Here is a 13,038-nt window from a genome sequence, read left to right as displayed (position 1 = left end):
CTTCACGCATTTAAAAATACAACGTAATTTTGTTTAACAGGAGCGCGTCAAAAGAGAGTGATACCGATTGTGATAGAGAATGTAGAGGTCCCCAGTATATTGAACTTTGTGGCTCCGGCACCATTTTACAATGTTGGAATTCGACACTGGCAATGGCCCCGCGTCGCTGCTACTATCAAAAGCGAACTGCGTCCGGATCCGGAAACGTGGATGCCGACAGTCGATGCCTGGAATATCGCATTAGATACCTCAGACCTTACCAAACGGGAACTTTGGGGGATCACAGTAGCAACACAGGTTTATCCAGAGGAAAAACCTGTAGACATTCCAGACGTTGATGCTCAAAGAAAAAAGCACAAAAGTAAAAAAAGTGGAAAGTAGAACGGGAATGTTTGCTATGAATTTGTGTTGACGTTATTGAATTCATAGGAAACCTATCGACAAATACGTGAACAGTGTTTTAATGTGATCAAATTGAACAGTTTTTTAATGTGATCAGATTGAACGAAATTGCAAATATTAAAACATTGATCGTTTTGGTTTCCTGTATAAGATACAATGTAAAGCACTTGGATTGAGCACAAGTTTTAACCACTTGTCTCAAATTTAATTGGAGATCTCTCTTGTTAATTAATTAGCGAAATTGTGATGACGGCAATAGAAAGAGGAGACATGTCTTTCATGACTTCGTGTGCGAAACACATAACCTGTTTGCTTAAAGAGTCCTTTGGAAGGAATAATACCAGGATGTACAAAGCTTACCAATCCATATGGTCAAGGGATATATTTTATGGAGGAAAACATTTCAATCGATCAGCGCGTTACGTTTTCTCTTGAGAAAATAGTATTATTGCCAAAACCTGAATAACGCAATCTACTAAGATTCTGACACAGGTGTATTTACGCCCTCCAACAAAAATCTAATAATCAAACTGTAGTCACAGTCAATAAAATGGCGTGTAATGTAAGAACAAATGAAAATATGGACAACTATTTGATATGGCTGGTGTTAGGTTTTTAATTCTAGAAATTATTTGAGTTGTGTGTATTGGTCGTGGATTCTAACGAACGTCATACTAGAACGATAAACGTGTCATAACATCGTAAACAGTACAGTGGAGCTTCAATGAAACACGTTACTCTGTGTACTCTATGCAGCATTGTAACCGTCGCTAATTGTGATGATATGGGCAAAGTAACAACTGTTTTGTCTTTTACCAGCAGACTGTCTCGGCGAGGGAATCAAATTCGACATTTAAACACTATAGACAAGTCATATTGGTATGTTGCTACTGAGGAAAGCAATACAGCGTGCCTGTCCATACCGTCTTAATGTTCAATTCCTCTCTCTAATTAAATGTGTGTCATCCAATGTATCAGTTATGAGTTACCAATACCATGGCAGAAGCACGTTTATTATAATAACAAATACTATATGTTGGCATTGTGTGCTAATTGTATATTATATCCCCTTATTTGTATTATTAGCATATGCGACTGGATAGGTATATAAAAGAATGTATAGTTAGGTGTGACTTATTTAATGATTATATGCGGAAATACTGAAAAAGGACATTTTCGTTAAATTTGTATTATTAGAGTATAGCAGTCAATTCGAAGGTAACTCTCTTTGCCTTTTGGTCATTGTCGAATCATATTGGAACCCATTATAAATTGCAGCCCATTACATATTACTCGATACACCACTTGGAATGTATGTAACACCAAACAAAACAGTATGGTGAACGTGCGGCACGAAAATGTGGTAAAAAAACCCTTGCTTTTTATATTCATTAGCGAAAATTTCTCATATTTGTAAAGTCTTTGTAACCAAGTTATTTATGAGTGTGTTAACATATTTATTAAAAGTGTTTTAACAAATATTTGAAATATGTACCTAAATCTATATTTATTAATCTATGAAATCTGTGTTAAATAATCTCTGAAATATGTGTTAAATATATCTTTGAAATCCATGTTACATAAATCTATGAAATCTGTGTTAAATAATTTTTGAAATCTGTGTTAAATAATCTCTGAAATCCATGTTATCAGTTCTATGACCTTTGAGAAATCTGTCATATGATTGCCTTTTTTGTCTCAATATTTGACGATTTTGTTTTGTTTCTTGATTTTTTATTAAATTGTATTGTTAAACTATAACATGCGTTATTTAGTTTATATTTATAGCTATACAGTATATTATTAACAACAGTAAGGAAAGTTACCTACCTAACATAGCGTGGAGGGCGATGTTATTACATGAATGACACATTTAAAAAACAAAAATGTTTTGCTGACATATTTGTGTTTGTTGTTATAGTCCACAGCTATTAATTTTGCGTGATTTTGTTTACTGTCGCCAAGCAACACGTTTGCCATTGATAGATAGGATAGGAGAGAAGTTCGGATGACTATTTTCGGGTTTGGTGAAACTCATTGGTAAACATATTCCAGGGGTGCAGAGAGCAAAAGTGAGCATAACCCATGGAGTTTCGAGGATGGGTGGAAGTAAGAATTTAAATAAGATACTTGCAGTACAATACAAATAGATTAATTTTCAGTCGCCAATGGCGGAAAAAGCTTTATAGAAAATGAAAAAAGGGTGTCGTTTTGATTGGAAGACAGCACCTCATCGTCCAAAAAGGAAGGGTTGTTCTGGGAAACCCCTTATGCATATTGTTTAAATATATATGATGATGATAAAAACGTGCTCTGAGGTGCATTCCTACTGTAAATAATAAAACAGTTTTATTTATTATTTTCAAATAGTGGATTTCTGTAAGACTCTGAAATGTTCTTAAAACCTCGCTTATATGCGTTCTCAAGGTCCTGCCTTAGTTAGAGAGATACAATTGGTTAGAGAGATACAATTGGTTAGAGAGATATAGTTAGCCAGAAAGATACAATTGGTTAGAGAGATATAATTAGCTAGAGAGATACAATTGGTTAGAGAGATACAATTGGTAAGAGAGATACAATTGGTTAGAGAGATACAATTGGTTAGAGAGATACAATTGGTTAGAGAGATATAATTGGTTAGAGAGATACAATTGGTTAGAGAGATATAATTGGTTAGAGAGATATAATTGGTTAGAGAGAAATAATCCATAGACAAATAACGACCGAAGAATCTATGCCAAGGTTACAAGGACATTGAACTACAGCGATAACCATCTGCCATGTTCTCAAGGTCCTGCCTTAGTTAGGTCATCACTTCAATATAATCCGGAGGGCACGACAGTCATCGTCACTTGTACTACGAGCGTCAGCATGCCAGGACAAAGGTCTGGCGGGGTCGCCATTTTGGCGGCCTTGTTCGGTTTGCTGTCTTCCGTGAGTGGTCAGTCCGTGGTCTGTAACCAGCCGTCCAATAGATCCAGCACGGTGTACGATTTCCCGATCAGGGACCTCTACTACACGCAGAAGACTCTACACTTGTCCGATTACCGCGGCAAGGTCCTGCTGGTGGTCAATGTGGCGACGTACTTAGGCCAAACGTCGCAGTACTACGGCCTGAATGCACTACAGAACGACTACGGGTCCCGGGGACTACAGGTCCTAGGGGTCCCTTGTAACCAGTTATATGAGGTACACATGTAGCATGTAACATAAAGCAAACTTTAACCACCTCCACTTTCGTGTTTCGAACATCATTTTAAATTTATTTTTGTCGTGTATTATCTTCGATGTACAGGAATCTAATTGATCAGGCATATTTTTCCTCTTGACACAACCCTGACCTCGCTGTAACAAAGGACAAGGGGACGAACAGAATTTTGATCAACTTCCACGACTTTGTCACACATTGACTGAGAGTCGTTTGAAATTCCCGATGAAGACTATTATGTATTTCAGCGTTTTATACTCATCTTCACTGGCACACAATGCACATGCAGATCTAACATGTAAGTAGGTAATATAAATGTTTACCCCACCGACAAATTTAGATACCTCTGGACTCAATACGGATCGTGGTTTGGCTGTTTTAGACTGACGGAGCAAGCTGATAGAACTACCAGAAAGTTTCGCGGACGGTTGGAAAGATGAAGACGAATATGTAGCTAATAATATAGCATCAAACTCGAACGATGAAACGAAAATGGCAATGGCTAGGTCCAAGGCTTTGAGAAGCCGTGCAAACCAATCCTTCGCGAGAGAGGGCGAAACAGCCTATTATTCTAGCTATAGTATCTTTATTGATACAAGTTTACAACTTATTAATTTATGATAAAATAAAATAAAATATGCCTGAAATTAAGAAGAATCGTTTTTCCAAAATGCCTGTGACCTTAGAGATTCATCACCACGTTCATCCGGAGATGCGTTCATCGAAAGGTTGAATGCACTAAGTAACCCCACGATAAACCCATCTTTCGGTAGACGTCGGCAGCGAGTTGCTGTTGACAACGTCTAAATCATATTGTATGACACGTGGTTATAAAACAACAAACGTCACACACGTGTGCGTTACACACATGTGACTTGTTAAAACAGTTAAATTGTGACAAATAAAAACATCACGTCAGCACAGGGAACAGAATAATGTGTTAGGTAGTAGGAAAATAAGCCAGATCTTTTCGTCAAAAATGGGGATCAGAACCCCCAACCCCATCCCTGGCCATTTCGGACCAAACAGATATAAAAAAAAAAGGAACACCCGAAACTTAGAAGTAATCTTAATGTTTTCAAATGGGGCGCCAAGCTGACGGAAAGGTCCAACTGGTTTCCAATTTTACAAGCCCATATCGGTACTTTATCCTACAAGAATAACACCAGTGTGAAGAGATTTGTTAATATCAGCCCGTGTGTCGTCTGTCTCAACTTTCGGATGGTACCGGCATACTACACGGCCGTCATGACTGAGAGCTCTCCTACAAAGTAACGGTCAATACTTTAGACGGATAGCCCTCCTACAGAATAACGGCAACCGTTATATTCTGATTCCCTCCTACGGAGTAGCGGCCACCATTTTATTCTGATTCCCTCCTACAGAGTAGCGGCCAACATTTAATACCGATAGGTCTCCTACAGAGTAGCGGCCAACATTTAATACCGATAGGTCTCCTACAGAGTTGCGGCCATCATTTAATACTGATAGGTCTCCTACAGAGTAGCGGCCATCATTTTATACTGATAGCCCTCCTACAGAGTAACGGCCAGTATTTTATACTGATAGCCCTCCTAAAGAGTAGCTGCCACCATTTTATACAGATAGCCCTCCTACAGAGATAGCGGCATATATGTTATACTGATAGCCATCTTACAAAGTAGCGGCCACCATTTTAAATTGATAGCCCTCCTACAGAATAACGGACACCATTTCATACTGATATCCCTCCCACAGAGCAGCGGCCACCATTTTATAATGATATCCCTCCTACAGAATAGCGGCCACGGTTTTATACTGATAGGTCTCATACAGAGTAAGCGGCCACCATTTATTACTGATCACTCTCCTACAGAGTAACGGCCACCATTTTATACTGATAACCCTCATACAGAGTAACGGCCACCATTTTATACTGATAGCCTTCCTTTAGAGTAGCGGCCACCATATTATGCTGATAGCCCTCCCACAAAGTAAAGGCCACATTTTGATACTGATAGCCCTCCTACAGAGTAACGATCGCCATTTTAGACTGATGGCCCTCCTACAGTGTAACGATCACCATTTTATACTGATAACCCCCTACAGAGTAACGATCACCATTTTAGACGGATAGCCCTCCTACAGAATAACGATCACCATTTTAGACTGATAGCCTTCCTACAGAGTGAAGGCCACTATTTTAGACAGATAGCCCTCCTACAGAGTAACGACCACCATTTTATACTGATAGCCTTCCTACAGAGTGAAGGCCACTATTTTAGACAGATAGCCCTCCTACAGAGTAACGGCCACCATTTTATACTGATAACCCCTACAGAGTAACGATCACCAATTTAGACTGATAGCCCTCCTAAAGAGTAACGACCACCATTTTATACTGATAGCCTTCCTTTAGAGTAGCGGCCACCATATTATGCTGATAGCCCTCCCACAAAGTAAAGGCCACATTTTGATACTGAAAGCCCTCCTACAGAGTAAGCGGCCACGATTTTATACTAATAGCCCTCCTACAAAGTAACGGCCCCCATTTTAGACTGATAGCCCTGCTACAGAGTAACGATCACCATTTTAGACTGATAGCCTTCCTACAGAGGAACGACCACCATTTTAGACTGATAGCCTTCCTACAGAGGAACGACCACCATTTTAGACTGATGGCCCTCCTACAGAGAAACGATCACCATTTTATACTGATAACCCTCATACAGAGTAACGGCCACCATTTTATACTGATAACCCTCATACAGAGTAACGGCCACCATTTTATACTGATAACCCCTACAGAGTAACGATCACCAATTTAGACTGATAGCCCTCCTAAAGAGTAACGACCACCATTTTATACTGATAGCCCTCCTACACAGTAACGACCACTTTTTTTTAGACTGATAGCCCACCTACAGAGTAACGACCACCATTTTAGACTGATGGCCCTCCTACAGAGAAACGATCACCATTTTATACTGATAACCCTCATACAGAGTAACGGCCACCATTTTATACTGATAGCCTTCCGTTAGAGTAGCGGCCACCATATTATGCTGATAGCCCTCCCACAAAGTAAAGGCCACATTTTGATACTGATAGCCCCCCTACAGAGTAACGGCCACTATTTAAGACTGATAGCCCTCCTACAGAGTGAAGGCCACTATTTTAGACAGATAGCCCTCCTACAGAGTAACGACCACCATTTTCGACTGATAGCCCTCCTACAGAGTGAAGGCCACAATTTTATACTGATAGCCCTCCTAAAGTGTAACGACCACCATTTTAGACTGATAGTCTTCCTACAGAGTAACGACCACCTCACTCTCCTACAGAGTAACGGCCACCATTTTATACTGATAACCCTCATACAGAGTAACGGCCACCATTTTATACTGATAACCCTCATACAGAGTAACGGCCACCATTTTATACTGATAACCCTCATACAGAGTAACGGCCACCATTTTATACTGATAACCCTCATACAGAGTAACGGCCCCCATTTTATACTGATAGCCTTCCTACAGAGTGAAGGCCACTATTTTAGACAGATAGCCCTCCTACAGAGTAACGGCCACCTTTTTATACTGATAGCCCTCCTACACAGTAACGACCCCTTTTTTTTAGACTGATAGCCCACCTACAGAGTAACGACCACCATTTTCGACTGATAGCCCTCCTACAGAGAAACGATCACCATTTTATACTGATAACCCCTACAGAGTAACGATCACCATTTTATACTGATAGCCCTCCTACACAGTAACGACCACTTTTTTTTAGACTGATAGCCCACCTACAGAGTAACGACCACCATTTTATACTGATAGCCCTTCTACACAGTAACGATCACCATTTTAGACTGATAGCCCTCCTACAGAGGAACGATCACCATTTTAGACTGATAGCCCTCCTACAGAGTAACGATCATCATTTTAGACTGATAGCCCCCTACAGAGTAACGATCACCATTTTAGACTGATAGCCCTCCTACAGAGGAACGATCACCATTTTAGACTGATATCCCTCCGACAAAGTATCGGCCACCATTTTAGACTGATAGCCCTCCCTCAGAATCAACGACTTCATGAAGTAAAATAACCAATAGAAGTATAAAAAAGGAAAGTGCCTTTTTTTTTTTTAACAAGATGTGAAAAGTCACAACCATCTGTTTAGGAAGTATTTTCAGGCTTTTAATGTTGTTCTGTTTATCCATGTCCTTGTCATATGATTATCTGTAATCGACACAGACATTATTTCCGATGTGTCACTCTGGCGTAATTTGGGTTCTTCTCTTTAACAATATTGCAGTGATCTGATTACACACCCGGTTACGATTGTAAAGACAGAGATCTCTAATTTCAATCAATACTATTCCTGATACGATTCGTCAGAGTTCGATAACCTGACATGTCCGTCTAGTTCCTTACCTTGCTATGACTTATAGCTTTGTAACCTGATAACGTGCCGTGTTCCTATTGGCTGACGTATACAGGAGTTACTTTCTTCTTGCAGCATTCAGCAATACTATCGGTAATAACATAATATATAATTTAACTATCAAAGTTTAAAGACGAAACCCTGTTTGAATGTTACTGCCAAGTTAGGCAATGAGGTACAGTAATGTTGACCTACCTTTACTTTTCTGTAGTCACATAACTAATGTGCTGAAAAAGAAAAGGCGCAGATTTTTATAAGCATTGTATTAATTGAAATTGTATTATTTGGCTAAAAATATTTGCATAATATTTTACAAATGTAGCGGATCTGGACTGGGTCGATCGTCGGCGACCAGATAGCTCAATTGTTTTAGCGTCTGTCTAGAGTTTGGAAGGTCCCGGGTTCGAACCCCGGTGTGGCCGTGCGTTTTTCCTCTTCTGTTACACAAATAAATAATTGAATAGAATAAAATATGTTCCACACTTACGTAAAACTAAAACGATCGAATATAATAACCGGACCTGCGTTCATTTCTATGGGTATGGGTATATGTGTGTAATTTGTTAACATATATGTACTTGAACCCTAATGAATTTACTTTAAGATTTTTTCCATTCACAAGCTATAGTCTGATATATGTATGAAGGGAACCTGTCTTTACCTGTTGTTTCATTGTGTATATTATCAATACACAGTTTGAGAGCAGGAAGTCGTCTGTGAATGAAAGGGTATATGTATATAATTGCGTAAACAAAGCTACATACTTATTGTCACACGTGTGGGATCGTTACAAATGAATGTGGACTTTCTTATCTGAAGGCGGAAGTTAAATCAAACAGAGTTTGGGAAATTCCACAGTACTAGAGTTGAGTCTACCCGTGGAAACACCCAGCTGTACTCGGCGATCACCCCTGTCGTGCATAATATACCATCGGTACAAGCCAAGTAAAATTGGTTGACCTGTTCCACTTTGGATCCGTTCCTTTACTTTACAGCGAAGGATGAACAAAGGCGAACCTGACAAAGTGCTAAGTGTTTGGAACAGGATACACTCTGATTTCTTTTCTTTCAAGTCTTGGTTTTGGTTTTGAGAAACAATTAGAAGGCAATGGCGGAAACGACAGTCGAGAAACTAATCGAGTCAACGAAAGATGTACATATGAACTCGTTAAACAATGGATGTAGAAGAAAAATAGGCATGTTCATGGACCCGGAAGGAAGTCTTATCCCAGACTCGGACATGTTCAACGACTGGTGTGGTTGTGCTGAACTTTTGAACTTCTCACAACTGGAAATAGAAAACATGAAACGTCGGAAGAGTCCAACACAGGAAATGCTCCACTTGTGGAACACCCGGAATGACCCAGAACCAACAGTTGGGAACCTCCTAAGCTTCCTCTCTCAGCTTGAAAGGTTTGACGTTATTAGCGAATGTCGTCAAATGATAGGTAAGGAAAATCATGAGTTGTTTTCTGATATGTCTTTGTAGGCATCATGTATATATCTGGGAAAAGTATGAACTTTATTTGAGGCAAAGCAATTAGATGCTTTTATCACTTAAAAATGGTAGAATGTTCCATTTATGCCAACTGTTTACAAAATTAAGTGCATGTTGTTGTTTATTACATATAGGTACGACGGGAAATCTATAAAACTATATTTATATATGATGCTACTTGCGAGTGTAATATGTGGCCTTTAACCTGTGTTATAAGTAAGGAAACAAAGACAGAAATTAATATCTGACCTAAAACTATTTGTGTTTAAGAAGAGATTAAATAACATTCTGCTTCATTATTTTACAAATTGTGATTATACTGTAATTGGCCAGACGTGTCTTTGTAGTAAAACCTATATAATACGTTTTTGTATCTTCATGTATTTCAATCAAAATATCGAGATATGTGTTTGGTTATGAAAGAGAAAGTATGATTTGTTTGAACTTCGTGGTTATACTTGGGTCCACCGTTGTCGACGTCATACCATTAGTCTTCGACTACTATTGAAAATGATCCCTTTGGTATTTAGCATTGCACAGCGATTATAATTAGCACACTTCCGTGATATCCTATACGATAATAATTAGCACACTTCCGTGATATCCTATTAAGCCTATCTATCGTATATCACGTTTAGGGGTATACTACTCACATAGCTAAAGGGTTGATGCAGATATTCGATGTCTTAAGGTTGAAGGATATCGGAAAATATTTAGCCTGGTACATCCCAATGCAATACTCGTATAAGACGACAAATATGCGGTACCTTTGTGAACAGATTATTTTCTCATGTGTTCTATGCTTACGGGTTGAGAACGTGAAAAAGGCCTTTTTGGCTTCTACATTTACAAAAAGATTACTTTTTTATGCCGATAAGTAACCTTATTAGGTTCGATTATCGACATTAAATCATGTCCCAATTTTAGCCAAACGTTTGCATCGAATCTGTAAATGCAACTTGACGAGATAATGATTTGCTGTGCTGATAAACGTTTCCGTGTTTCGGCACTCTCCTTAGATAGGATTGAAGAATTATGAAACTAAAAAAAGATAGCGTGCGAAGCGCTTTTGATGTAATCCTGTTCAATGAAGCGTAACCTTTGATTTTTAAGGTGGTCGCATGTCTCCTGTTTTTGTTTCTTTGTTGTAGAAAGAGATGTTGAGAAGTGGAAACAAAATCAACAAAGTCTCCAGCAAGGTGGGTTATCTTGTTATATCTACCATAGTCATCAAATCATATTCCCTTCTGATTTGGGGAAAGTAAGTTTGCATACTGTTTCCCATTACATGACAGTAAATGCGATGTACATGGTTGGAGCCAATGTAGAAATGAAATAGTTTGCTTAATGAGAAATGGAAGAAGACATGCTTTCCCATTGTAATACCTCAGAATCTTTTTTAATTTTTTTTTTTTTTTTACCTCATCTTTCTAATTTCCACTGTCGTTTACTGATTTTCTTCCATTTAGCCCTGTATGACATCCAGGGTGAAGTGGACTGTTACAACTAATGACTTTAGATTGTGTTTTGAGTGAAAAAGAGCTTCAAGAGCGTGATTCAAATTATATTTGTTAATTACAAACTATGTGCTGGTACATAGTATGAATGCTCGTAAAGCGTTGTCGAACAGTCAACCGACAATGTGATTAAAGTCAATTGTTGTGAGTTTTAACCGTTAGAAACAGAGAAAGCGTGAGAATAAACAACGACCTTTAGCTACGAGCTATCGAACAAGCCCTTGCCATATAATCACACTTTCACTAATAATACATTGTAAGCACCAACCCACGGACTTATTTTACCACATTCATTATCTAAGGTAACATTCTATATTGATATATAATATAAATATGAAGATATAAATAATGTTGTAAGGCCTGTGGACTAGTTAAGTTTATGACGTTCAAAAGAGGTCGACCTTGATAGGGATTCGTCACTGATATTTTATATTTAGATATAAATATATAAATATAAATAGACAGTGAATGTCACGTTAGCTAATAGATTATCAGTGACGAATCCCTATCAAGGTCGATCTCTTTTGAACGTCATAAACTTAACTAGTCCACAGGCCTTAAGATGTTTTAGAACACATACATAGAACTAAGGTTCTCTCCTCAAATCTCCATTGTTTTGTCTGTACAGCTCCCGTTGATTGGTTATCTTATTAACAATATGCGTTTTGTTTTTTGGGATACTGTAGAGATTATTACATATAACTGACTCCCCTATGATTCTTAATATCATAGGAGAATCAGTAATATATAGAGGTCGATGCTTTCGCATCCAACTGACCCATTATCCCTGTAGAGGTACAGTAAAACTGAAAACAACATATTAATCGTACAGGTATCAAGAACCCCTTTTTAAGATAGTTCATATAAGAATTCCATATTGTAATTAAATGCAATGGTTTGTAAGTAACACTGTAGGAATTCCTGCGGATCCCGGAGGGTTAAAGACTTAGATAGTGACGAAATGAACCAATAAAGGCGAATTGTAGCTTGACATGTCAACATCTTGTACCTGTTTTTTTTGGGGGAAAATTTATACTTTTCTTTTATTTGATATTGTTTTGGCTCGATATGGGTACTTTTCCTCCATTAAACTTTTGATGAGTCATATTTTGTTGATTGATTGTGTTTTCAGAATATATGTCCATATTCAAAAGCTACTTTGTGAAACAATCACATTAGTGTTTCTAATCATGTGAGAGCGAGTTACACGGATCCGGGACTGGTTATACACAGGTGATGTGTTTTACGATCACAATGTTCTGCATACCTTGTCCAAGGGTGTCATCCGTGTTACCAAGTTAGGGAATACATGTGTGTTCACACCGAGACGTTCCGCAATACACTATTTGGCAGCATTTCAATATCGTGTAACAAAAGCAACACTCTTACATTAACCACTGTGATTTTAGTGATTTATTTTGCACTTCACCTTACATATCAATTACTTACGTTTTACACTACCAGATTATCATTTGTTATCACGTTTTATATGACTTCCTTATATTTTTCACTGTACAGGTGCTTTACCTACGTACCTTGACAAAAACAGTTTTCAATTGGTTAAAAAACAAACCTACCACACCTGATTACTAAGTAAGTAATCAATGCTTCACCTGATAAACCAGAAACATCCGGGTTATTTGGTGTCATTGGACACATTTCAAAGCATATCAATCAAGGAACATACAGCTGTTTTGTCGATTTACACCTAGTAGCCAACATCTGTTCAACAAGTGGTTTGTACGTTATTGTCAATCCGTATCTCATTGTATTGTGGCACGCTGTGAATCAGTTTAATGGGGAAAATCTGTTTCTTCTTTCCTGTTTAGATCCGAGTAGTCCTTCATCTCCTCCACCGGACAAAATAGAAACTGTATCGGATGGTAAGTGTTAGACTTCTTTCACACTAAACTATTTAAGGTATTACCAGGATTACTTTTGGGGTTATATGGTAAATACCGAAAAAAGTGTTTGCACTTTGC

General features: G+C 38.3%; 2 protein-coding genes across 2 annotated transcripts; both read left to right on the top strand.

Annotated features, from left to right (window-relative positions):
• The first annotated feature begins 3,273 nt into the window (after positions 1 to 3,273).
• On the top strand, positions 3,274 to 3,603 carry LOC110453512 (hydroperoxy fatty acid reductase gpx1-like). The gene has a single exon (XM_021502468.1). It carries the CDS (start codon positions 3,274 to 3,276, stop codon positions 3,601 to 3,603), a length of 330 nt encoding a protein of 109 aa, XP_021358143.1.
• A 5,309-nt stretch (positions 3,604 to 8,912) lies between these two features.
• LOC110453529 (myeloid differentiation primary response protein MyD88-like) lies at positions 8,913 to 12,950 on the top strand. Its single transcript, XM_021502505.1, has 3 exons — positions 8,913 to 9,489; positions 10,691 to 10,738; positions 12,886 to 12,950. The coding sequence occupies exons 1-3, from the start codon at positions 9,150 to 9,152 to the stop codon at positions 12,948 to 12,950; spliced, it is 453 nt and encodes a 150-aa protein (XP_021358180.1). The 5' UTR covers positions 8,913 to 9,149.
• Positions 12,951 to 13,038: the final 88 nt, after the last annotated feature.

This window comes from Mizuhopecten yessoensis, unplaced genomic scaffold (assembly GCF_002113885.1).
Source record: "Mizuhopecten yessoensis strain PY_sf001 unplaced genomic scaffold, ASM211388v2 scaffold7441, whole genome shotgun sequence".
Taxonomy (NCBI): Eukaryota; Metazoa; Mollusca; class Bivalvia; order Pectinida; family Pectinidae; genus Mizuhopecten; species Mizuhopecten yessoensis.
The sequence above is the reverse complement of the archived record's forward strand: the minus strand, read 5'-3'. Positions and strand labels throughout refer to the sequence as shown.